We start from the raw sequence: 26,587 nt of genomic DNA on the forward strand, positions 1-26,587 counted from the left end.
TTGAGAGTGGACCAACGTATGCAGACCGTGAATTCCCATAATCTGTCTGGGAGGGGGATGAAAGGAGTTCCTGGGACCCTTGCATCAGTGATTTTCCAAGCAGTGCCCTTTTGCATAGTGTCAGTGCCACTCTGTGTTATTCTTTCAGTTAGATATTGGGTGAGCTATCCGACATCTCTATACCAGCTGCTTATCAGAAACTCTTCTCTGGCAGGAGAAAGTGCAATGCTCACAGAACTGCAAGGAGCCCTCAACCAGAAAGGACACGCACCGCACAATTGTCCTCCACCGTGGCTTCTCACCTGACTGCCATCTGTCAATATGTAGGGGTCCAAAACCGACCCAATTAGCAGCCCTGGAGGCCAAACGTCCCCCCTTGGCCTCCCTCCCCTCCTCTCCCCAGGACATGCACCCTGCTATGCACCCTGGGTGTTTTCGCCTTGCTGGGATGTGCCCTTGCACTCTGATAATGCCTCTTGTCTACCCAGATGGAGGGTGCAGAGGGGTCTGTGAGTGTGTGCGTAGAAATTAGCCCACTGTACAGCGGTAAAATTTACATTTGCCACTCAAACCCCTTTTGCGTCAGGTCCTGCCACCACTGGCATGTGGCCCTCAGAAGGTTGCTCAGAAGGGAATGTGGCCCTTGGGCTGAAAAGGGTTACCCTCCCTAGCCTTAGCATGTCATAACGCTGCTGTTACCATGTAGGAAGTTAATTCCTTAGGATCCTGTCTTAAAGTCCTCTCCGTACAATTTAAGAGGAAAAACATGGCATCTAATGGAATCCTATAACCTAAAATGTTTGATATTAATCTTCCCCCTTTTTTTACTAATTGAGATTGCCTCTTCCATGTTGGAGGAGCACTTGGGAATCTGGGCAGCCCTTCGGAGAGCTGGCAGAGTGCATTGGAGTGACCCTCCTCCCACAGTTCCCTTCACAGCTCCCAAATATCCGAACAAAGAAGCAAACTGAGAACCTCTTTGGAAGGCTGCCAACCAGATCAAGCCCCAAACTCAGATCAAGCCTTGGGGACTACCTGTGGGGCAGGGTGAATTCTGGAGTGCAGAGGCTCTTCATGGCAAGCTCTGTAGCCGCGCCCCTTCTAAAAAGCCACATCCCTTCACAAACTATGGAACAAAACCCAACACAGGCTTTGGGGCGTCTGTATCAAGCAATCTTGTTTGTTTCTCAGATGAACAATTTTGGTTAAGCTCAAAAGCTTGCTCAGTATTTGGTAGGGATAGAAAAAAGATCTGTTCATTTCGGTCGTCTCCATTTCTCATTCTCTCCATCTCAAAGTCAGCAATCTGCATTTTTAAAAAAAATCCTCATGTAAATTCTCCACTATTTTAGTGGGAATTGCTTTTAATAAACACATTTTTGCAAGCAGTCTCTCATCAAACAATGCATCGTTGCATGTAATTTTCACTCCTATATTCATTTTTATGCACACTTTCCCCTAACGTGCAGTTTTGTAAACACTGTTTGGTTAGTGAACTGCATGGCAAAATTCACATGAGTGCAAATTGTGAAGGATGGCTGTGTTTTGGTTTGCAGATAGTTTCCAAAAGTGCACATCTGATAGATTCAGTTTGAAATGCAAATAGAATTGAATTTCTTGCCCATCCCTTGTATTTTGTGACATTTTGGTTGGTCATATTAAAGAGTCTGTTGCATTTTTCAGAATAAAAGTGGCAGTTTAACCCTTTGCGATGCATGTTAATATAATCTACCTCTTCCTTGGCTTCACTTATTTGGTGGGCTTCGCTCTGAGGAAAGCTTGTGGGTTTGGCACATAGAGGATTGGCAGACAGCGCCCCAGGTCATGACATCATTGTTATTTCAGGAAGTGATGTAAGGGTGATGCTTTGTTCCTTCCAGTCCCACTATACCACTGTTGGGGACTCACCAGGCAAAGAAAGTGTACATCAACTTGACTCCTGTAATGCGTTTTATGTGGGGCCGCCCTTGAATTTGTTCTGCAATCTGCAGCCAGTGTAAAAAGCTGCTGCATGGTTGTTCTCTGGGTCAGCCTATTGACAACATGTGACACCTCTGTTGAAAACATTGCACTGGCTGCCACTTTGCTACTGGCTGGCTGTTACACACACACACACACACACCCCTAACAGAGTAGCCTAAATCGCTAGGGCTGGATCTGAGTCATCAGGCTAATTCAGCTCTGGAAATAAGAGAGACCTAACATATCATGTGAAGCCAGCTGCTGCAAACCTCCAGGAAGGGAGACAAAAGGTGCGACTTAAGACTGGGATAGTGGCACCTCTCCATCCAGCAATTGCCACTGGAAACACCTGCATATTTGGCAAATAAATTCGTATGTGTATTCTTGGAGACTCAGAAGGCGGAACCTCTGGGGTTCTGTCTGTGCCACTGGCTCCCTGGGCTAGTCCATGACTACCACCACGCCCTTGGCAGCCTCCATCTCGCTTCTACCCTCTTTGTCTAACATCAGTGCAGACCCTGTCAGATGCTTCAGAGTTCCAAGAGAAATCTGTGTGCAGTACAGCAGGAAGAGGATAGTGCTCAATCCTGGGACTCCAAGAAGCTCTCTTGGTCACTCTCAGTCCTCATTATCTGTCTACCTGTTACTTAGTTGTTGCGTTTGTGGAGATTGTCGGGGTTTCTTTTCCTGGATCCATCACTATATTGAGACATAAGGGATTGGCCACTGGTGCACAGAAGTTACCCTTTGTCTCGGAGGACATTCAAAATAGTGCTAGTCCAGTGAATTCTCCCAACAGCTATATAGAAGCCATGAAAAATCAAGGAAGTTGCCACGGTGGCTGAAGTACCCAAGAGGAATTCTGAACTTTTGCCTCTTCTCTTCTCGACTGGAATGAAGACCAGCAGCAGACAAACAAGTTGCACAACTTCAAAGTGGGTGTTGTCTCTCACCAAAAGTTATATAACATCTTCCACTCTAGCTGGATAGGCACTTTCTCTTCTGTGCAGGTCAGGAACGCATTGCTTGGAGAGCACCGCACAGCACACCACCTCCAACCTCCCAATGGATCTCCTGGGAGCAATGGCACTTTTCTTGGTCATCTGCCTCTCCTGCCTGATGGTCCTCTCAACATGGCACCAGATGCACCGCAAAAGCAAGATGCCCCCTGGACCAACTCCCCTCCCCTTGATTGGGAACTTTCTCCAAGTCAACACAAGTGATATGTACCGGTCGCTCATGAAGGTAACACCTTCTTTATCCATTCTCTGGATCCTTAAAAATCATCATACATACTTCTAATTAATGACGGCCAGTCTATCATTATATAGAGAGAGCTTATTCATGAAGGCCATTCCTGTCTATCTGCTCATCCCTTCACCTGTCCCTCTTGTCTCATCCCATCATAACCCTCCCTCAGCCACCCACCCCATTCTCCAGCTTTCGAGTATTTCTCTAGATAATTCTGCCTAATATAGAGAATGGCAAATCGGTCAATTCTGGGGTTTTTTCCAGTTTCTTATTTCCACATCATTTTGCAATTTTTAAAATAGAAAACCCTCAAGAAAATTCATCAGTGTGTTAGGGTGCATTTCTCCTAACAAACTAATTTTTGCAAGCGACTTTCCCTGATGTGCTATATTTCTGTGTTTCTTTTGTGCACTTTTTTGTTGGGGAACTGCACTGCAAAATTTGGAGAAGTATGAGTTTTGAAGGGTGGCTGCATTTCATTTTGGATATTGTTTTGGGAACTGATTTAGGAAGGTTTGCATCAAAAGTAAACCAACCCCCCCCCATCCCTACTGGGAGCCGCATGTGCTTTTATCAAGCAGGTGATTTTTTGAAGGGGGCATTTCACTTGCCCTATTAAAACCACAGCTTTTAGGAGAGGAACAGACACAGACTCATAGCCAAAGTATGAGGTAGACAGAGGCACACATACACAGCCTGAATGAAGAAAAACTCCAGGTCACACATGAAAGTGATTGGCAGAAAGATCCGGATGGTCAAAGGGAAGCCTCCCCCTCCCCCAAATACCTCCTAGAGATCATTATCACACATGTTTGGGTGGCCATGAGCACAAATGGCTGCAGGGACTTATTGTGGATAGGTAGGTCTACCAGTGCCAACTGGCTATGGCAGCTGAAGAGGAAATCAACCCATGCATCTGAGAAAAAACTCTTGTGCATTGAAACACCACCAGCCAGTTTAGCTAAGTCCTACCAAACCTTCTTTCTATGCAACTGTGAAAACTTTCACAATCTCAAAACTTGGACAATGTTGTCAAAGTCCAGACCAAGAGAGCTGGAGTGCGTCAGCGGCAGCACAGGGCTGGAGGTTCCAATCACCTCCCAGGGATGAACCCTTGGCCCACTCACTGTCATTCAGCCTGGCCTCCTCCACGTGATTGTTGTTGCTGTGCTTGGCTCCACCTCTGAGATCTTTCAAGGATGGATTGCCTGTAAACATGTCCAAGAAATAAATATTGCCCTGCCCAAATATAATAATAATAATAATAAAATTTTATTTCCAGGCCACCTATCTGGCCGAATTAACGGCCACTCTAGGCGGCGTACATAGACTAAAATATAATATAGAGTAAAATATAACATATAATACTAAACAAAACCCCAACAGTCTATAGACATCCCGAGCAGCAGGTTCACGCACACATACACACACACGGTCTCTGGCCCCTTCAGCAGTTGCTGCTTTTGCAGCTGGAGAGAGACAGGGCCCCGCCCTTCCAGGCCAGGTGGAAATCAGCCAGAAATGCAGGGAGCAGGTCTTGCAGAAACTCACACAGGTAGACGGTCTCTGGCCCCTTCAGCAGTTGCTGCTTTTGCAGCTGGAGAGAGACAGGGCCCCGCCCTTCCAGGCCAGGTGGAAATCAGCCAGAAATGCAGGGAACAGGTCTTGCAGAAACTCACACAGGTAGACGGTCTCTGGCCCCTTCAGCAGCTGCTTCTTTTGCAGCTGGAGAGAGACAGGGCCCCGCCCTTCCAGGCCAGGTGGAAATCAGCCAGAAATGCAGGGAGCAGGTCTTGCAGAAACTCACACAGGTAGACGGTCTCTGGCCCCTTCAGCAGCTGCTGCTTTTGCAGCTGGAGAGAGACAGGGCCCCACCCTTCCAGGCCAGGTGGAAATCAGCCAGAAATGCAGGGAACAGGTCTTGCAGAAACTCACACAGGTAGATGGTCTCTGGCCCCTTCAGCAGCTGCTGCTTTTGTAGCTGGAGAGAGACAGGGCCCCACCCTTCCAGGCCAGGTGGAAATCAGCCAGAAATGCAGGGAGCAGGTCTTGCAGAAACTCACACAGGTAGATGGTCTCTGGCCCCTTCAGCAGCTGCTGCTTTTGCAGCTGGAGAGAGACAGGGCCCCGCCCTTCCAGGCCAGGTGGAAATCAGCCAGAAATGCAGGGAGCAGGTCTTGCAGAAACTCACACAGGTAGATGGTCTCTGGCCCCTTCAGCAGCTGCTGCTTTTGCAGCTGGAGAGAGACAGGGCCCCGCCCTTCCAGGCCAGGTGGAAATCAGCCAGAAATGCAGGGAACAGGTCTTGCAGAAACTCACACAGATAGATGGTCTCTGGCCCCTTCAGCAGCTGCTGCTTTTGCAGCTGGAGAGAGACAGGGCCCCGCCCTTCCAGGCCAGGTGGAAATCAGCCAGAAATGCAGGGAGCAGGTCTTGTAGAAACTCACACAGGTAGATGGTCTCTGGCCCCTTCAGCAGTTGCTGCTTTTGCAGCTGGAGAGAGACAGGGCCCCGCCCTTCCAGGCCAGGTGGAAATCAGCCAGAAATGCAGGGAGCAGGTCTTGCAGAAACTCACACAGGTAGACGGTCTCTGGCCCCTTCAGCAGTTGCTGCTTTTGTAGCTGGAGAGAGACAGGGCCCCGCCCTTCCAGGCCAGGTGGAAATCAGCCAGAAATGCAGGGAGCAGGTCTTGCAGAAACTCACACAGGTAGATGGTCTCTGTCCCCTTCAGCAGTTGCTGCTTCTGTAGCTGGAGAGAGACAGGGCCCCGCCCTTCCAGGCCAGGTGGAAATCAGCCAGAAATGCAGGGAACAGGTCTTGCAGAAACTCACACAGGTAGATGGTCTCTGGCCCCTTCAGCAGCTGCTGCTTTTGCAGCTGGAGAGAGACAGGGCCCCGCCCTTCCAGGCCAGGTGGAAATCAGCCAGAAATGCAGGGAGCAGGTCTTGCAGAAACTCACACAGGTAGATGGTCTCTGGCCCCTTCAGCAGCTGCTGCTTTTGCAGCTGGAGAAAGACAGGGCCCCACCCTTCCAGGCCAGGTGGAAATCAGCCAGAAATGCAGGGAACAGGTCTTGCAGAAACTCACACAGGTAGATGGTCTCTGGCCCCTTCAGCAGCTGCTGCTTTTGTAGCTGGAGAGAGACAGGGCCCCACCCTTCCAGGCCAGGTGGAAATCAGCCAGAAATGCAGGGAGCAGGTCTTGCAGAAACTCACACAGGTAGATGGTCTCTGGCCCCTTCAGCAGCTGCTGCTTTTGCAGCTGGAGAGAGACAGGGCCCCACCCTTCCAGGCCAGGTGGAAATCAGCCAGAAATGCAGGGAGCAGGTCTTGCAGAAACTCACACAGGTAGATGGTCTCTGGCCCCTTCAGCAGCTGCTGCTTTTGCAGCTGGAGAGAGACAGGGCCCCGCCCTTCCAGGCCAGGTGGAAATCAGCCAGAAATGCAGGGAACAGGTCTTGCAGAAACTCACACAGATAGATGGTCTCTGGCCCCTTCAGCAGCTGCTGCTTTTGCAGCTGGAGAGAGACAGGGCCCCGCCCTTCCAGGCCAGGTGGAAATCAGCCAGAAATGCAGGGAGCAGGTCTTGCAGAAACTCACACAGGTAGATGGTCTCTGGCCCCTTCAGCAGTTGCTGCTTTTGCAGCTGGAGAGAGACAGGGCCCCGCCCTTCCAGGCCAGGTGGAAATCAGCCAGAAATGCAGGGAGCAGGTCTTGCAGAAACTCACACAGGTAGATGGTCTCTGGCCCCTTCAGCAGTTGCTGCTTTTGCAGCTGGAGAGAGACAGGGCCCCGCCCTTCCAGGCCAGGTGGAAATCAGCCAGAAATGCAGGGAGCAGGTCTTGCAGAAACTCACACAGGTAGATGGTCTCTGGCCCCTTCAGCAGCTGCTGCTTTTGCAGCTGGAGAGAGACAGGGCCCCACCCTTCCAGGCCAGGTGGAAATCAGCCAGAAATGCAGGGAGCAGGTCTTGCAGAAACTCACACAGGTAGATGGTCTCTGGCCCCTTCAGCAGTTGCTGCTTTTGTAGCTGGAGAGAGACAGGGCCCCACCCTTCCAGGCCTGGTGGAAATCAGCCAGAAATGCAGGGAGCAGGTCTTGCAGAAACTCACACAGGTAGATAGTCTCTGGCCCCTTCAGCAGCTGCTGCTTTTGCAGCTGGAGAGAGACAGGGCCCCACCCTTCCAGGCCAGGTGGAAATCAGCCAAAAATGCAGGGAGCAGGTCTTGCAGAAACTCACAAAGAGATCCAACCATTTGGTTCTTCAGAGTTAATTGCAAATCCTGCACCCAGCAAGACCTGCTCTACCCGGAAGGTGACAACAAATGTGGACTGGGCTGAATAAAGAGAGATGGGTGGCGCATGAGCTTGCCCAGGCTGGGAGTTGGTGCCTGGGGATTATCCAGATGGCATGACAAAAAACCTTGCCTTAATCCAAGATCTTGTTCTCCTTGTTGTCCAGATCTCTCTCTTTCACCTTCCAGCTATTTTTCCCACCCAAATTCAGCTTGTTTATAGCAATTACACAGATAGATCAAACAACCAATTGATATCTGAGAACTGCCCAGATTTGCCCACAAATCTGGCAACTGAGGAATGTTTTTCACATGATAACCCAGCTGGTGCCATGTGACTGTAGAGCTGGGTTGGGTCACTCCTGTATAAAGTGGAGATGAAAAGATCTGTCACTTTATATACCCTTATATACCCAGTCAACTACTGCACTCTGCAGGTGAGGGCCTCCTGCAGAAACCATGGTATCAGGAGGTCCATTCCGCACAACATAGGAAGCAGACATTTAGTGTGGTGGCACCTACCCTGTGGAATTCCCTCCCCTTGAATATTATGCAGGCTCCATCTCTGCTATCTTTTCAGCACCTTTTGAAGACTTTCCTCTTTCAACAAACAATTTAAGTAGAGACCTTATCCCAGTCTATGTCTGTGCTGGAGTTGTTTTTTAATATGTTTTTAAAGCTTTTTTTTTTTTAAAGGTGTTTTTAAAACTTTTTTAAATACGTTTTTAAAGATGTTTTAATTTATTTTTAAGGATTTTTTTAGAGTATTTTAAGGTCTGTTTTATGATATTTTAGTGTTTTAGTGCTTTTGTTTGCCGCCCTGGACTCCTGCTGGGAGGAAGGGCAGGATATAAATGTAATAATAAATAAATAAATAAAATTTGCATTAAAAAAACCTCATGAAAATTCTCTAGCATTTTAGTGTGAATTTCTCCTAAGAAACACATTTTAGGAGGCACTTTAGACAAATGCATACATTTTTGCAAGCCATTTCTGGACTTGTTTGCATTTTTGCGTGTCATCCGCACTCATATATTCGTTCTTATGGACACTGTCCCCTAATATATGCATTTTTGTAAATACTGCTTGGTTGGCAAACTGCATCACAAAATTCAAGTACATGCGAATTTCGAAGGAGGGCTCTCGGTTCTCAGATTGTTTTGGAAAGTGTGAGTTCAACAGATTTGGCTTCAGATGAGAAGGGAATCAAACTCCTTAGCCAGCTCTACTGGGAAGTGGCATGGTGCGATACAAATGTCTGAAGCAGATCAACAAGTAACCTCCCTTTGGTACTGCAGCCCCCTTGGATCTCTGCCCATTCCCTAATTGTCATAGCTTCCATGTGCATTCATTCCCCCAACCCCAAGAGCTTACCTCTCCTTTTGTACTAGGTTCTTTATGAACACCCCAGCCCATCCTCCAAAATGCCTTCCCTTTAGCAGATGCCCACCCATCTGTTTCCTTCCTTCAGTTAGCCTAATTCAGGGAAGTCCTCCGCCCACTCAACCCCTCAGCCTTCCCTGTCTTCCCTGACATGTCTTGCCTTCCTCTTCCACCAACATTTCCTTGCATCTCGTATTCCTAAGATCTATGTGAGGTTTCCCTCCACAAAAACCTCACTCAGTCACTCAATCAGTATCATCTGCATTCTATAGCTTTGGGTTTCTTTTCCATGATGTCACTGTAGGTCAGCCAATGAGGGGGAGGATAGACAGATGTTAATAAGTGTTTAATCTTGCCTTCCTTCCTAAAAACTATTCTAATTTCCTCATCTTTCCACTTTCCCCATCATTTAGCATAATGACTCCCTCCTCTCTTTTCACAGATCGGTGAGAAATATGGTTCTGTCTACACCATCCACTTAGGACCTCGCCGGATTGTGGTGCTGTGCGGATACGATGCAGTGAAAGAGGCCCTGGTGGATCAGGGTGAAGAGTTTAGTGGCCGTGGGGAGCAAGGCACATTTGACTGGATTTTCCAGGGTTACGGTCAGTTTCTTCTTTAGCAATCCCTGGCCACAGCACATCAGGGCTGACACTTTTAGTGAGCTTAGAATTGTGCAGTCTCAAGGACCCTTCCAATGGTTCTGTGAAACAGACTGCTCTTATACCCATTTTACTGAGGAAGGAAGTGAGGCTGAGCCAGAGCCTGTCATAGCAGAGATGGATTTGAACTTGGCCACCCCAGCAGAGGTTCTATGCTAGGGATGGAGGAGAAATTTGGTTCGGTTTGAATTGAAAGCCAAATTTGTCAAATTCACACTTTCTGAAACACAGCCATCCTTCAAAATTCCCACTTATCTGAATTTTGAGATGTGGTTCTCCAACCAAGCAATGCTTACAAAAATGCATATGTTAGGGGAAAGTGTGCACACAATAAATGTATTGGTAAAAATAACATTAAAAATGCATCATTTTAGGATAAATTGCTTGGAAAAAATGTGTACATTAGTCAAAACTGCATACAAAATTTTATTTATTAGGAGAAATTTGCACTAAAATGCTGAAGAAATTTCATGAGGATTTTTTTTAAAAAAAATCACAAATTGTTGAAGAAGTGTCGAGAACCGAGTTCAAGATTAGAAAAATGACAAATGGAGAGAGCCCAAATTAACAGATCCTTCCAACCTTATTGCATGCACAGCCCCCCTGATGTTTGCGTGCCTGGGAGACACTTTTGATCATGACGCAATCATACATTTGGAAGAGAACCTCCGCTTTCCTTGCATTCACCCTCTTCCAGCAGTGGGAATTCTCACTCAGGCATCTTTACTGGAAGACACACACTTCTCACCATGACTAGAGTGGTGGACACCTGGCACGTGGAGTCAATGGGGACTTAAGCTCTGCCTGTCTCATGAATCTATCTAAGCCAATGGTCAGGAACCTCTCCAGCCCAGAGGCCTAATTCAGACCCCACCTCCTGGCCTCTCATTTGTCCCATGAGGCCATTTTGGCCAAGCCATGCCCACCTACATCTGACATCGTATATGACATCAGGTGTAGAGCAGGTAAGGACATGACTCCCTGCTGAATAAAGGATCTGCAGGCACCGACAGTCATTCGGAACGGCCACAGTTCAGTGGCAGAGCATCTGCCTTGCAGGAAGAACATTGCAGGTTCAATCCCCAATAGCCGCTCCAGGTAGGGCTGGGAATGTCCCCTGTCTGAAACCCTGGTAAGCTGTGGCCAGTCAGGGCAGACAAAACTGAGCTAGATGCACCAATGGCCTGACTCCGTGTAAGGCGGCGGTGCTGGCAAAGGCCCGGCACTTTGCAAGCACTCAGGATCAGCTGATCAGCAGTGCTTACAAAATCCAGTGACTTTGCAAGTGCCAACAATCTTGCAAGAGCATCAGACTTTCCAGGAACTGACAATGAGATGACTGTCAGCACCTGCAAAGCCCTGTACTTTGCAAGCACTGCTAATCGGCTGATTTCAAACCACACAGGCAAAGGCCAATGAGCCACTTGAGTTCATTGTGACATCGGGTGACTGACAGGGGGGCGAGCCCATCAGACCCCGTCAAAGTCAGTCTGTGGTGGATGGGGGAGTTAAGCCTGCCAGCCAGATCCAGTTTCCCACCCCTGATCTAAAGTAAGCCAGCCAGATCTCTATCCTGGAGGTCGTCAAGGAGAGTCTTGACATCCGTCTGTTGCAGGAGCTGCTGCTGCTCTGAATTGCAAGCATCAAGAAGGGGTTGGGCTACAGGGTGTACAAGGGCCCCTTCAACTCCATCGCTGCCCCCCCTGCTCTGAAAGACGTCCAAAGATGAAGACTCAATTCACTTTACCCACACGGAGGGGAAACCCTGACACCGAGAAAGTTCTTCCAAATGCTTAATCCTCACGTTTAAATGCCAGGCAACATTGTAAACTGCAAAACATTTTCATTGTTTCTTTGGGGTCTCCACCACCTTGTCCTTTCCTCCACATTCTGCTCCAGTACCCTCTTCCTCCTCCTCTGCTTTCAGGGGTCGCCTTCAGTAACGGGGAGCGGGCCAAACAGCTGCGCAGATTCTCCATCATGACCCTGCGGAATTTTGGGATGGGAAGGAGATCCATTGAAGAGCGGATTGTGGAGGAGGCTCATTTCCTGCTGGAATCCCTGCGGGGCACAAAAGGTGTGGTCATTTTTGAGTATCTTCCAAGAAAAGTTGTTTAGTGGCCTATAAGGCAGATGTTGGAAACTGCTGGCTGTTCCCTGGGCGTTTATTTATTTAAAAAAAGTTTATATCCCGCTTCAGTTCCAAGGAATTCTAAGCGGCAAACAATAGCATAATAAAACAACATAGTACAGTATAACATACCAAACAAGTTATAAAACATTATAAGAAATATACAGTATATCACACATTACAATTCAAAAGCTAACCGAAATAAAAAGGTCTTAACTTGGCGACGGAAGCTAAACAGAGAAGGGGAAGAACGAATTTCCTGCGGAAGAGCATTCCAAAGAGTTGGTGCCCCCACTGAGAACAATTTATTCCTAATGCCCATCTGGTGAATTTGGGAAAAGGAGGGAATATTAAGACCAGGGTCTAAAGAAGATCTTAAAGGACGGGCTGGTTCATAAAATGACAAACGATTTGATGGATAACTAGGACCTGAGCCCAATAGAGCTTTAAACGTTAAAACCAGGATTTTAAACTGAACTCGATAGGAGATTGGAAGCCAGTGTAGTTGTTTTAAAAGCAGAGTAGTGTGAGCTCGGACGTCCGCCCCAGTTAGCATCCTAACAGCTGCTCTCTGAACCAATTTCAATTGGCGGAGTATTCTAAGGGGAAGACCTAAATAAAGTGAGTTACAATAATTTAGTTTAGACGTGACCAAGGCATGGGTAACCATGGTCAAGTCAGAAAGCTCCAAAAAAGGACGCAATTGGCGAACTAGCTTCAGGCGGGCGAAAGCGCTTCTAGAGATTGCAAGAACATGAGCCTCTAGAGTCAAGGCCGAGTCTAGGAGAACACAGAGACTACGGACTTGAGTCTTTAAAGGGAGTACAACTCCGTCTAATATCGGAACATTCCCTGTTTCCAACTTAGTTCGATGTCCAACCACCAGCACCTCTGTTTTATCTGGGTTTAGTTTAAGTTTATTCTGCGTCATCCAGGTCTTTACTGCTGTTAGACAATTGTTTAATGAGAGGATGGCATCTTTCGTATCCGGAGGAAAGGAAAAATAAAGCTGGGTATCATCAGCATATTGGTGAAATCGAATTCCAAACCTCCGGATGATCTCTCCTAGCGGTTTCATGTAAATGTTGAATAGCATCGGTGAAAGCACCGAGCCTTGTGGAACTCCACATGATAACGGCCAGGGATCAGAACTAAAATTCCCAAGCAATACTCTCTGTGATCTGCCCTCCAAGAACGAGCGGAGCCACTGAAAAACAGTGCCTCGCAAGCCCATCTTGAAGAGGCGGTCTAAGAGGATGTTATGGTCGATCGTGTCGAACGCTGCAGAAAGATCGAGGAGAACTAGTAAGGACACATTCCCCTTGTCTAACTCTCTCCGAAGATCGTCTACTAAGGCCACCAATACAGTCTCAGTTTACATCCTGATCGACTGAATCTTGTCACTGCTGCTTTTGATTTAGCTTTGGTTATGTTTTGTGAGTTTTCAGTATTGGGAACAGAACCTTTTGTGCTGATGCTCTTTTCATTAATATTATATAAGCCACCTTGAGACAGACAAAGAGGACATTTTTTGACTAAACAGACAGGTGAAATGAAGCACCGTTATATACCTCTTGCTTCCTGCTGTTGAGGCTTATATAAGAAACATGTCAAACTTTCCTCCCCTAATGTGAAACTAGAAGCTTTGAGACTGATCTGCGGTAAATTTAGAAAAGACAAAAGGTCAAGCAATTTCACACAAGAGCCTGGCTCAAACAATCATTCATGGGTTCAGAAGCTGTGCTTTATGAAGCCAGGAATTGGGCTTGGGGGCCAAGCATTCCTGCTCTGCTCTGCATCCTGGCTTACTCACTGACGTTAAGGCGGAGTTCCCCAGTTTGGACAGGAGGGGGAAATCTGGTTTAATACAAGCCAAGCTCTTCACACCAAAGCTAGCACATAACAGAAAAGGCATGAGGTAGAGTGAGGGCAGGAGCGTTTGAACATGATGCTCATTCTCAGCTTCATAAACCATGTTTGCTTGTCTGAACCAGATCAAGACATATTTAATTTCTGGAGTTCATGGCCTAGGACGTGGTAAATGTCCACCCACCAACATGGCTCCCTTGTTAGTCAATATGTGGGAGTTAGTGGTGGATGGTGCCCATCGGGACTGATAGGGGGGAAGGCAGGGAGACCAACAGTAGGTGGCGCCAGAGCCCACGGCAGTCTAGCTTTGCCACCCATCCTCCTCCTTGTTGAATTCTACAAAAGCAACACCAAGACTAAGGGGGAGGAATCTGACAGCCAGGACCTCCCCATGGTCTGGTTGGAAGTAAGAAAAGAGGCAGGTGGGGCTGGCTGAGAGCAGAGTGGGGCTGGTGGGTCAGTGCCTAATGGGACATCCTCCACTGCACAGGAGCAGAGAGAGTGGCAAATTCAGAAGTGCAGGGTCCTTTCATGATAATCTCAGCCATCCTCCCTTCCATCCTTCCTTTTTTGCTGCTGGGTTGAGAATGAGACCCTTGTTAACACCTTACCCCCCACACACAACAGACATCTCTAGGAGCCAATCAGCATGAAAGGGGGAGTGTTATCTACTGAAAAGAGTCTTCTCTGTGGCTGACTCACCTCCTTTTACTCTGATTGACTCCGATCAGCTGGAAAGGACAAGGAAGCAAGTTAGAAGATTCTTCTCAGTGGCTAACATATTCCCCTTTCATGCTGATTGGCTCATAGGATGCTGGAGACATAGGGACCCTGCTGGGACCCTGCTCCCAAAAACGTAAAGGGTCTAAGACCCCCCCTAAGACCCTGAACAACTACACCCCTGGCAGAGACACTAAGCACCTCACTCCCCAGCTGTCACACAAACAGCACAACCACTATTTGCACCGTGTCTGCCAGCAGAGGAGCAAATGAGTTGGCCCAAATCTACTATGGATGACATTCGAGCCCATACATAGTTTTGCTTACTCTGGCTGGAGGTCTGGCCTCTGCTGCTTCCTCATCCCCTTTTCAGAATTTTTATAGCATCCAGGGTGCCTTGGACAATGAGCATGCCATATTTTGGCTTTGTAGACAGAGCCAAAGAAGTCCATTTGGCCCAATGAATTTGATCAGCAACAGATTCAGAGCAGATACAAAGGCAGACTGTTTCACATACACAGAGTTAACTGATGGGACGTAAACTCACCATTCTAGCCAGAGCTCAGTGGCCGAGCCCCTGCTCTGCATGGAAAAGGTGCCAGATTCAGTCCGCAGCATCTCGAGGTAGGACTGGGGGAATTCCCTGCCTGATACCCTGAACAGCTGCTGCCAGTCAGTGCAGACAATACTGAGCTAAATGGATCAACGGTCTGATCCAATATAAGGCAGCTTTCTATGTGTCTATGTTCACTGTGTTGTATTTGCCCATGCACACCATGTTAATGCCATTCTACAGGAAGAAACTGAGGCCCAGACAGTTTTCCTGCCGAGGGTTGCACCAGTGATCTTCATGGCCATGGAAAGATCTTAACTTGGGTTTCCCACATCCAAAGACTGCAGTATCTGCTGCAATGATGCTTAGAATTGTTCTAGAAGAGTTGTGAGGGTATAACAAACATGAGCTGCAGTCTGAGGATGAATCACATGAGAGATTTGCAAGGTGGCAAGGTGAACCCTCTTGAACTGAGACAACATGTGTGGCCTCGATGTCCACACATGCCATTGCTAACGCAAGGACTGGGCTGGTTTGCAAACTGCTGCCATGGAGTGACGAGGTGCCTCCCTTTCTAGGTGTGCCCTTTGACCCCACCTACTTTCTGAGCCGCTCAGTCTCCAATGTCATCAGCTCCATCGCCTTTGGCAACCGCTTTGAATATGAGGATAAGGAGTTCCTGTCCTTGCTGAGCATGATCAATGAAAGCTTCCGGTTCACAGCCACCGCTTGGGGGCAGGTAAACTGGGGTGGGGTGGGGAACTTCTGTAGTGAGGGTGTGGATAATGTCATTTTTGATCTGCTCCAGGTGTGCCGTTCAGGACAGCCAGCCCTGTGTGGGTCCAGCAGAGTGAGAGGATGCAGCTTCTCCAGCTCAGGAGCCAGACCAGGCTCAGGGCTCTGAGCCCACTGCTAGAGACTGGGAGACCAGTGAGCCAGAGGCTGCAGGCAGCACGGTGCTACCAAGGCGGGACCCTCGGGGGCTCCTTCCCTTGAGCCTTTGGAGCCAAACAGGACCTCACTGGTCCAGCAATGGATGGAGCACAGCAGACAGGAGGCTAAGGAAAGAGGAGCGCTGCCCGTCCTCAGGGCAGAGAGTTAGTCCTTTGAGAAACTACTTTTTCCGCAAGGGGTCACAGCCTGGGAGAGTTGGGTTGGGGGCAGGAGCAGAGCCTTAAAAAGGCTTTTGGCCTTTGTTGGAGCAAGTCTCTCCACTTGGAGCTCTCCGTGGTACTGCAACTCCCAATCTGCCTTGCTCTGTGGGCTCCTTCCCCAGGGCGGGCCCAGGCTGGAGCAAGTTGAGAATGTTGTTTCAGCAACAGATGATCCCCGACTGGGCCTTAAATAAGGCTGGGTGGTTAGCTCCTCCCCCACCTCCCAGTGGGAGGAGCTGCTCTGGTTACAGAGAACTTGCTTGTTTCTGTAGTTGTAAACTGCTGTGGAAAAGAGGAGCAGTGGGTGGTAGTCAGCACTAGTCCTGCTCAAAGTAGACCCATTGAAGTTAATGAGTATGACTAAAGTTGGTTCCTTACTTTCAGTGGGACTACTCCGATTAGGACTTAGTTGAATACAACCCATTGCTTTTGTTGCAGCTTGTGGACTGGACTCTAAGCATTGGAGGGAGGGAATTCAACCACCTCAGACTGGAGAGATGTTGGCAAAATGGCTGCCTCTTATGGTGGAACCTTTTGAGCAATGGGGGGCATTGTGGCCAGCTCTGTGGGCAATTTCCTCTCACCCTCTGATTCCTCTCTCAAATCTACAGCCTTGTCCTCCAAAAGGGGAAGTCAGATCTTGAGATCACAAGTACGTAGTTTAGTCAACAGATGGCACCAGGCTTGGTTGTCCCCAGGCAGAGTCAGAGGTGTCTGCTCTGTTCTTGGTGTAGAAAGACAACGAAGTTCTTCTCCAGCTATCCTTCTTTTCTAGCCTCTTGTACCTTCCAAACCTTCCACAACAGTGAAGAAAGGGACTCCTGTTTCAAAGGTGTGATCAGACTTCTGCAGACCTTCATCTCACTTTCCCTTTGTGCAGCATGGGCTCTCTCTTACTCCCCTCTCTGTCCCTCTCTCCAAACCCGACATGCAGCTCTACGACATGTTCTCAAATGTCATGCAGTACCTGCCTGGCCCACAACATGAAGCCTTCAAGAAGCTTTTGGGCCTGGAGGAGTTCATCACAAGGAAGGTAAAGGTCAACCAGGAGACCCTGGACCCCAACTCCCCTCGGGATTTCATTGACTGCTTCCTGGTGAAAATGCAGCAGGTACTGTTATTTCATTCTAGGCATTATTATGACCATTCTCTCTAGAAGGAAACGTGGTGGCCTCCCTGTCAACTTGGAGGGCACTGAAATAGGGCTAACGACAGACAAGGGGGAAGGAGTTCTACTTATCCAGGGTGTGGTGCTTCAAGAGTCCCATAATCAGGTTGAGATGGGCAGGTTGTCAACCACTCTAGAGTCAACAGCACAGGCATATCATAAGTGGGGCCATTGGTTCATCTCACTCAGTATTGCCAATGCAGAGGCTCTCTGGGGGTTCAAGCAATGGTCTTCCTCTCTCAGCCCGACCTGGAGATGCCAGGGATTTAACCTGGAACCTTCTGCATGCAAAGCAGGTGCTCTGCCGCTGAGCTACGATGGCCCTTCACTACCCTGAGTCAGACCACTGGTCCCTCTAGCTAGTAGCGGCTCTCTGGGGCTTCAGACAGAGGTCTTTTATTATTGATTGATTGATTCCATTGACATCCTGCCCTTCCTCCCAGAAGAAGCACAGGTCTTTCCCCCAGCCCTCCCTGGAGATGCTGCTGGGGACTGAACCTCAGACCTTCTGCATGAACGCAGATGTTCTGCCAGTGAGCTACAACTCTTTCTCTACTCCCGTATATAGACAGGGTTGGATCCAGATGCTTAGTCATACTTGGAGTGAATCTAGTGGGTCTTCTCTAAGCATGGCTTAGGCTGGAACCTGTCACGTGATTAACGGGACTGAAGTTAAGGAAAGCAGGGTTGAGTTACAGATTGATTGATTTACTGTCCTGTGTTAACAGACCACAGGGCACTTTTAATCAGAGCACCCCCCTGTCCCATTTTTTCTTCTGTCAAGGAGAAAGAAAACCCCAACTCAGAGTTCTCCCTAAAGAATCTGGTTATGACAACACTCAACATCTTCTTTGCTGGCACAGAGACCGTCAGCACCACCTTGCGCTATGGCTTCCTGCTTCTGCTGAAATACCCGGAGATCGAAGGTGACTGTGGAAGGAAGGGGGGGTGAACACTGTCTCCATGACAGGTCTCAAGAGGTGTTGGTCAGAGCAGGCTTCAGAAGGTCTCATTTCAAAAATGCTGTGAGTCCCCGGCTGTCGGGTGCCTGAGATGGTGAGGACCATTGAAGGCTGGACTCTCGGTTCACACAGCCTCTCTGCAATGAGGGTGGCCTTCCAAGTCTTCAAGTGGGGATGCAACTTTGCCTTTCCCAGGAGACTTCCTGTGTTCTCCACTATGAGCTTGTTTAGTCCCTGCAGTGCAGGCTGGTGACTTGTTCAGACTAAAACTCAGAGTGGATTCACTGCTCCACTGACATCAGAGTCACCAGCCTCCACTAGTTCCCAGGAATGTACAAACGGTCAGGTTTTTACATCCTGCCAATTTCTCTACAGAGAAGGTCCACAAGGAGATTGACCGTGTGATTGGCCAGAATCGCTCTCCCAACATGGATGATCAGACCCAGATGCCTTACACAGAAGCTGTGATCCATGAGATCCAGAGATTTTCTGACATGATCCCCATGGGATTAGCACGACGTGTGACCCGTGATACCCAGTTCCGGGGATACACCATTCCCAAGGTATTATGGGACTTATATTCCTCCCTGTAGCACAATTTCCACTAGAAATGGTTTGTGGCCCAGTCAATTTTCCCATAAACACTTATTTCTCTGTCTCATCTGTCATCCCGGTTGTAAGATTATTGGGGTGAAAACAATAATAGACTCACAAGAGCCCAGTGAGTTGAAACCAAATTGGATCTGTCTCATCCAGTATCCTGTAGTCCACAGTGGCCAGGAAAGCTCATGCAGACTTGACAGGAGGCCAGTGGCCCTCTGCTGCTGTTGCTTGCAAACAACTGTTACTCAAAGGTAGACTGCCTCTGAACCTGGAGGCTCCATATATTCATCAAGACTAGTAGCCACTGAAAGACCTCTCCTCCTCCACTTCTTCCATGAATTATTGATTTATTTCTTCCATTTATATCCTGCCCTTCTATGGACAAGGAGTGGTGGGGCTTTATTTATATACTTAAATATTTATATTTCATTATGTGGGCCCATCCAAAGTTGCTCCAAGGTTTATTCTAAACTTTTTTACCTGCTACACAAGCAGCCAGCACACTGCCTGCCCCCAAACTAATCAAATAATTTGTCCCATAATATAGTATTGAAAATGTAAATGGCCTGCCTTGAAGTCAATTCTGACTTATGGTGACTTATGAATAGGGTTTTCATGGTAAACTGTATTCAGAGGGGGTTTCCCATTGCCTCCCTCTGAGGCTGAGAGGCAATGACTGGCCCAGAGTCACGCACCGAGCTCCATGGCTGTGTTGGGATTCGAACCCTGGTCTCCCAGGTCATAGTCCAGCACCTTAACCACTAAACCACACTGGCTCTCTAATATAGTATTTAAAAAGGTAAAGGTGTCCCCGCACTTATAGTGCGAGTCGTTTCCGACTCTTAGGGTGCCGTCTTGCAACGTTTACTAGGCAGACCGTATATATGGGGTGCGATTGCTAGTTCCTTCCCCGGCCTTTCTTTACCCCCCAGCATATGCCGGGTACTCATTTTACCGACCACGGATGGATGGAGGGCTGAGCGGACCTCGACCCCTTTTACCGGAGATTCGACTTCCTCCTTCCGTTGGAATCGAACTCCGGCTGTGAGCAGAGCTTCAGCTGCGTTACCGCCGCTTACCACTCTGCACCATGGAGAGTCATTATAGTATTAGCAGGGCTTTTTTGTGACAGTACTCACCAGTACAGAGTTCTTGCACCTCTTCTTTTGCTGCCTATGCCAGCCGTTTTGTGCTGGCACCCACAATACTTTTATCAAGATATGAATACTAGCGCGTGTTTTTTTTTACAAAAAAGCACTGACTAGCAGTATCAAGTTATGAAGATTTGAAAGGAGCCAGTATTTAATCTTTTCTCTCCTATTTCTTTTTTAGAAACTACCTAGCTCCTTACTAAATCCCATATGCCCAACTGCACAAAAACGTATTTCACACTGCCTGAAATTTTTGACCCTAGTTGCTCCCAAAAAGAATAAAACAGTTTAAGAATCAAATTGATTTAAAGCAAATGACCTTACTAAAAACAGCGCCAGCAGCAGATGAAACTCTGGGGATCAGATGGCAGCAACAAAAGCACCTCTGAGTTGAAAGAGATTTTTCCAAATCTCCAAATAGTTTAATAATTAATTTCCGACCATCCGGAGGAATATCACAGTTTTCTCCCTTCCCTTCCCATTTCTTTCCCTCTCTCGTTCAGGGGACTGAAGTGTTTCCCGTGCTGGGATCCGTGCTGAGAGACCGCAAACATTTTGCAAGACCTGAAGTGTTTGACCCCCAGCACTTCCTGGATGCGAACGGGCAGTTCAAGAAGAACGAAGCCTTTATGCCATTCTCCATTGGTGAGTCTCCTCCCCGTCTCTGCATCAGCCCACCGGCCTGCCTTACCAGCCAGCTCAGAGCACCAGGACACCATCTCGGTTTCACTCTGAGGACAGGACCCAAAATATGACCTTTAGTTGACGGGTTCATGCCTCCCTGCTAGGAAGTGCTTTCTCTTTTTGTCTTCATCCAAAACAGATTTCCCCCCACATCACTGTATTGATAAGGCTCACCCCACTTCTCTGAGCAGAGACACACTCCAGGGGTGCAGAGCTTACCCAGGTTTGCTTTCCTTCAGAAGAACGTCACTGGAGACTTATTGGCGTTTTGCAATATTTGAGCTTATATATATAAATACTGGTTGAGTATAGACGGAGGCAGCAGTTTAAACCCGCCTTGCCAGCTTGGCCACTGGATCGGGCTGATGGGAGTTGTAGTTCAAAAAAGTAACTTTTCCAAGCTCTGCTGACTGGGCAGATGGGAGTTGTAGTCCAAAACATCTGGAGGGCACCCCATTAGCAAAGGCTGGCTTTGGTGCTCCCACAGACAGGCAACGTCGAAGACTCGCCCATCAGATCTCCAGGGGACAACCAGCACCTTAATACTGCATGCTTATAGAGCTCCAAAGTGCAGTTCTCTGTGTCGTTCTTTGCCTCTCTCTGAAACTGCAGCCTCTCTTCAGACACAGACCCCCGGATCACCCCATCCTTAACTGGGGCAGGGGACGGTCTGCCCCCTTCTCTGACATTTCCCCCCTATTAAAAACATTGCCAAAGTGGTCCTATATCAAGACTCACTTTTCTAACCATTCATTTCCCCTGGCATATCACTTGTGGTTTACCTAACAAAGGATTTCATGGCCAGGTCAGGTTTGGCTGACTCTAAGTAGCCCTTCCGGCCCATTAACCCTCTCCTGCCCAACCCCTTACAACCCTGCGTATGTGTAGTTATCCATCCTGTTATCTGCTCAGTTCATGCACCAAGCAAAGCTTGGTGTTCTTTTAAAAAGCAACAAGACAGCCCCCTTAACCCAAGAGAGGGGATGGAGGGTTGACAGCAAATAACAGCCCTACATTGCCAGGGGGCTCAACAGGAAGAAACAGAAAGGAGGGGAATTATCCTGGCAAGGGGAGCTGATGCAGACATACTCCCAAATTTATGTATTATTTCTTTTTTATTATTATTTGTTATTGCTGCCCTGGGCTCCTGCTGGGAGGAAGGGCGGGATATAAATCAAATAATAAATAAATATTTAATTTATATCCCGCCCTTCCTCCCAGCAGGAGCCCGGTTACCCCGCATGCCCAGTTATTTCCTGCTTTTCCTTCCATGGAGAAGTGTGGGTTTGTGAACTGGAGAAGCCTGGCCCCCAAGCACCCCCAAGCTGGTTCTAACAGCCTCCTGGATGCCCATCTTTGCTTTCTTTCTGTTTCCCAGGGAAACGCTATTGCTTTGGGGAGCGGCTGGCCCGGATGGAACTCTTCCTTTTCTTCACCAGCATCCTGCAGAACTTCCGCTTCAAGTCTCTCATCCCACCGGAAGAAATCGACATCTCCCCCATGCTGGTTGGGTTTGCCACCATCCCACGTTTCTATGACATCTCTGTCATCCCCCGCTGACGGGGGGCAGGCGGCTTGTAAAGTAGAGCCCCACCATCATCACCAGACCTAGCCAGTAGCGTAGTGGCAAATTCAGAAGTGCAGGATCCCTTCATGATAGTCACAGCCACTAGGGTTGCCAGGTCCATGGCCTGAGACTGATCCTGTATCTTTAGGAGAAGAGAAAGTCAGCCAAGGGCAGGTGTTCTTGGGAAGCTGAGCCTGGCAGCCAAGAGGTCTTTTGTATCTTTAAAAGTTGTGCAGGCTGACTTTCTCTTCTTCTGAAGATACAGGATCAGTCTCAGGGCATGAACCTGGCAACCCTAACAGCCACCCTTTTTTGTTGCTGGGCTGAGAATGAGACCCTTGTTAATGCCTTCTCCCACCACAACAGACATCTTTAGCAGCCAATCAGCATGAAAGGGGGGGTAGTGTTAGCTACTGAGAAGAGTATTCTCAGTGGCTGACTCACCTCCTTTCACCGTGATTGGTTGCAATCAGCAGGAAAGGACATGTCAGAAGCATGTTAGAAGGCTCTTCTCAGTGACTAACACATTCCCCTTTCATGCTGATTGGCTTGTAGGATGTTGGAGACATAGGGACTCTGCTCTCAAAAAAGTATGACTTGGCCATCCAAAAGACAAGAAAGGGAGGGGTATTCTTGAGCAATTAAGATTGTCAGAATAGATCAATCTCCCTTTCCAAATTCTTTGGTTTGGAGGTCTGTTGTCTCTGTTTCCATTTGTAACCGTTCCCTCTTCTGCAGTGCTTTTTGGAAGGAATAGATACGGGAAATGTTACAGCAAGTCCCTGTCTCTCATCCCCTACCTTCCCTGCCCCCTTTCTCTTAGGCCCCATGAATGGGCCCCTTCACCACCACCCCCAGCCACCTTCCCAGCTCTCAGCCTCCCTTCCTGCCTCTAGGCCAGCTCTGAAGCTCCTTCCACCTAGTGCTCTTTTTCTTCCACCTCACTTTTGTGTGGGTGGTTCTTCCCCTTGTGACCTGTTTGCCAGCTGACACTTTAACTGTGAGCAGACTGGGAATGATGGTTTACCCTGCATGATGTGAGGAAATCAGTGATTCTCTCCTTCCTCTAACAATCTTTGGAAAGGCGGTTGGGATTTTGGGGAAAGTTGTTGCAAATTTGAAGGGTAACTCTTTATAATCTAGTTTTTGACTTTCTGGTTTAAATCTTTTTGTGGAAAACAGAGGAACCTAAGTGGTGTAATTTCTCCAGGATGTTGATGAATTAGACACATTTTAAAAGGACTTTATGAGTGTAAAGAGAGCCAGTGTGGTGTAGTGGTTAAGGTGTTGGACTATGACCTGCAAGATCAGGGTTCGAATCCCCACACAGCCATGAAGCTCACTGAGTGACCTTGAGCCAGTCATTGCCTCTCAGCCTCAGAGGGAGGCAATGGTAAACCCCCTCTGAATACTGCTTACCACGAAAACCCTCTTCATAGGGGCGCCATAAGTCGGAATCGACTAAATGCAGTCCATGAATGTAAAAGTGTGATTTTTGCAATTTTCACTTGAAATTGCAGCTTTCAATTTCAACTGTGGTTGGATCTTACTTTCAGAGAGATCCTCTGAACTTTCAGCTCCTGTAACTGCCTCAAACCTTCCCTTTTGCGGGAGTATGAGGTACCGGATAGGGGTGAGATTGATTCCTTTTGCATTTCAGCTGCCCTGAAAGAAAAGAAAGTCTCTCGTGCTGTTAGAAATTATAATTTCATGTTAACTTCTGTCAGATATCTGTAGTTTGCTGAAAGTAGCTTTGTGTTTATCATTCAGTAAAGTTTGCTAAATCTTTCCCAGGAGTCTGCCTATGGCCTGTACCACCATTCCGTGGAGCAAAGTGCATGGGAGGGTGAGCTGTATGTTAGACTCCAGAAATAGCAGAATATAGCACACTAACAGTTTCACCCTAAACATATTTTCTGAGAATCCACAGTTAGGCAATGTCTTTAATGGGACCAACCAACTTGTCACAAAACAGTGAGTACACTTTTTTTTTTTTTAATGTTCTCAAGAGTTCTTCATCAGACTGGATGTTAAGCAAAAAGGCATGGGGGGGACCTGGCTTGATGCTGAACCACCAAGTCTCCATTTTAGTCACAGTCTTAAGATGGGGTCCTTAAGAAGGAAACTGCAGACTCAGTTAGGTTAAGCTCTAATTGGTGTTGCACAGATTTCAGCTTGCATTTAGGACTGATCCCCCCTGTCTGGAAGAACCCAAAATCTGAGCAGATCAGTCACAGTGGGAGGCTCTGGCACCAGCTTTAGATTCCCTAAAGGAAGGGGCTGGTTTGCATGGATGCAGGGATTGCCATGGGCAACGAGGACAAGGGTTGTTATCTTCATCTGTGATGTGCAAGAGCAGGATGGGGAACTGGTGGCCCTCCAGATGTTGCCTGACTACAACTGCCACCATTCCTGCTCACTGGCCATGGTGGCTGCTGGTTTTGCTACAGCTTGGTGCTTGGTTTCTGTAGTTGCAACTAGTGATGGGGAAGAAATGCAATTCAGACTGTATTTAAAGCCAAATTTATCAAATTCGCACTTTCCAAAACCATAGAGCGAGCCAGTGTGGTGTAGTGGTTAAGGTGCTGGACTATGACCTGGGAGACCAGGGTTCGAATCCCCACACAGCCATGAAGCTCACTGGGTGACCTTGGGCCAGTCACTACCTCTCAGCCTCAGAGGGAGCCAATGGGAAACCACCTCTGAATACCACTTGCCATGAAAACACTGTTAGGTCCAAACCCAACACACAAGTCGCCCTGTCAACCCCAGCTCGCTTATTACACCCGGGAAGAGTGCAAATGAACCCACTATCAGAGATCAAGTAACACGAGACAAAAACCTTTGCAAAGGGGACCCAATACTTACAAGCCGAAGCAGGCCAGCATGGGAACCTCGTTTATTGGTGTCATAGGGTTTATATAGGCTCACCCCGAAGTTTACAGTATCGGGCATACGTCACAAAATACAAAAGAAGCAGTTGCTAGACACTATAGCTTTGGGGCAGACAAAAGGAGGTAAAGGGGTGTAGGGGGAAGGACGAAAGTGGAAACACTAAGATTATCTCTTAGATTCCATGTCTGCATACTTCGCATGTCCTAGAGATAGGCACTACGCAACTACAGAAGAAGGGAAGAGTAAAGGGGTGGCGCAACCGGGCGCCCCATGGGTAGGAGACAGACATGAAAATTACTACGCTTGCATATCAAAGGGTTTCACAAGTCAAGATCTGAGGGGCAGCGGAACAGCTTATAACATTTCTATGCAAGGCACCTTTATAGCAATAAACAAGGTCATAGGCATGGATGTGATACAAGAGATACATAGTAGGGACGTGTCCAGCTTAAACTGGCTTTTATTATGCGAGCCACTGGAATGTAGGTAAGGGTCAGGTCACCAGGAAATAAACCGACATTTTATATCAAAAGTCAAATAAAGGCCACTTTGGTTCTATTTCCCATAAAGCCCAAGCTGGTTTAGATAGGACAAGTGAACTATAGTTTTACAAGCACTGGGGATTTCAATTTAACCCCAACAGTCCCCCCTTTCAGCCCTGAGAGACTAACTAGTCTCTCAGGTAGCTGTATTACCTTGCTTGGGTTGCCAAATCGGTCTCAAAGCCATTTCCATGTAAGTTGGTTGCGGTTTTCGGAAAAATGACAGTGTGAGCTTGTTTATACAGACTGAGGCCAATTGCATCAAATTTGGAATAGCAGATTGAGGCTTTCGGGAAAATGAAGAAATCAGCCTATGCAGGCAGGCGGAAGCAAGCTGGATTAAATTTGAGATGCATTGTATACAGCAACAAACAACTATTAATAATACTATAACTATTACAACATAAAACACAATCTTGCGTCAGTCTGCTCAACTCCCTTTTCAGTACATCGACCAAGGAACTGTCAAGTATGACTGGACCTTTTGATACTACTAGAATGGCCCGTTTGCTTGGTTTTGGTCCCTAAAACTAAACTCAGAGACCTATAGACATTAACTGAATAACATTAGAAATACATTGCAAGTAACAACATCCAGTAATAATAATAATAAATAAATAAAAAACTATTACTATAATCACATAAAACAAAAACTTCTGCCAGCTAGACCAAAATTCACAGAGCCACCAAGGGCCAGCAGGCATTTGGCGACCCGTTAAGCCCAATAGGAAAAGAACAAGTCAGTGACCAAAGGAAAATCAAATGCAACAAATGCTACCATCTCAACAGTAATATTACCTTACCCACTGTTTTATGTCCCATTCTTCAAAGTCCAATTGCCATTTTCAAGTGGGTATATCACATGTATTGGTCACACAGACCTCACCTCTTACTAAACCGCTTATCACCCAGCCCTTCTCTACCTCCTTTAAGCTGTAGCAGGAAGCAAAGGAGACTGTACTCCTTAAATAACAAAAGGGACTCCCACTTATCCATGTGGTGAAGTGTGTGTTCCTTGTTTTGGTTGTCCCTGTCT

At 47.6% G+C, this 26,587-nt stretch overlaps 1 protein-coding gene across 2 annotated transcripts; it reads left to right on the plus strand.

Annotated features, from left to right (window-relative positions):
• The first annotated feature begins 1,796 nt into the window (after window positions 1-1,796).
• Window positions 1,797-23,902, plus strand: LOC133370322 (cytochrome P450 2A13-like). Of its 2 annotated transcripts, none has more exons than XM_061596485.1 (9): window positions 1,797-3,207; window positions 9,333-9,495; window positions 11,480-11,629; window positions 15,404-15,564; window positions 16,914-17,090; window positions 17,932-18,073; window positions 18,485-18,672; window positions 20,367-20,508; window positions 21,926-23,902. In XM_061596485.1, exons 1-9 carry the CDS (start codon window positions 3,028-3,030, stop codon window positions 22,105-22,107), a joined length of 1,485 nt encoding a protein of 494 aa, XP_061452469.1. In that variant the 5' UTR covers window positions 1,797-3,027; the 3' UTR covers window positions 22,108-23,902. The 2 variants fall into 2 exon arrangements, with proteins under 2 accessions (XP_061452469.1, XP_061452470.1); XM_061596486.1 differs by having other exon boundaries at window positions 16,944-17,090.
• Window positions 23,903-26,587: the final 2,685 nt, after the last annotated feature.

This window comes from Rhineura floridana, chromosome 15 (assembly GCF_030035675.1).
Source record: "Rhineura floridana isolate rRhiFlo1 chromosome 15, rRhiFlo1.hap2, whole genome shotgun sequence".
NCBI classification, from domain to species: domain Eukaryota; kingdom Metazoa; phylum Chordata; class Lepidosauria; order Squamata; family Rhineuridae; genus Rhineura; species Rhineura floridana.

Coding starts and splice junctions, on each gene's coding strand:
- LOC133370322 (XM_061596485.1), top strand. CDS start 3,028: ATGGATCTCCTGGGAGCAATGGCACTTTTCTTGGTCATCTGCCTCTCC. Junction 18,673..20,366: donor GGGGATACACCATTCCCAAG/GTATTATGGGAC, acceptor TCTCTCGTTCAG/GGGACTGAAGTGTTTCCCGT. Junction 20,509..21,925: donor CTTTATGCCATTCTCCATTG/GTGAGTCTCCTC, acceptor TCTGTTTCCCAG/GGAAACGCTATTGCTTTGGG.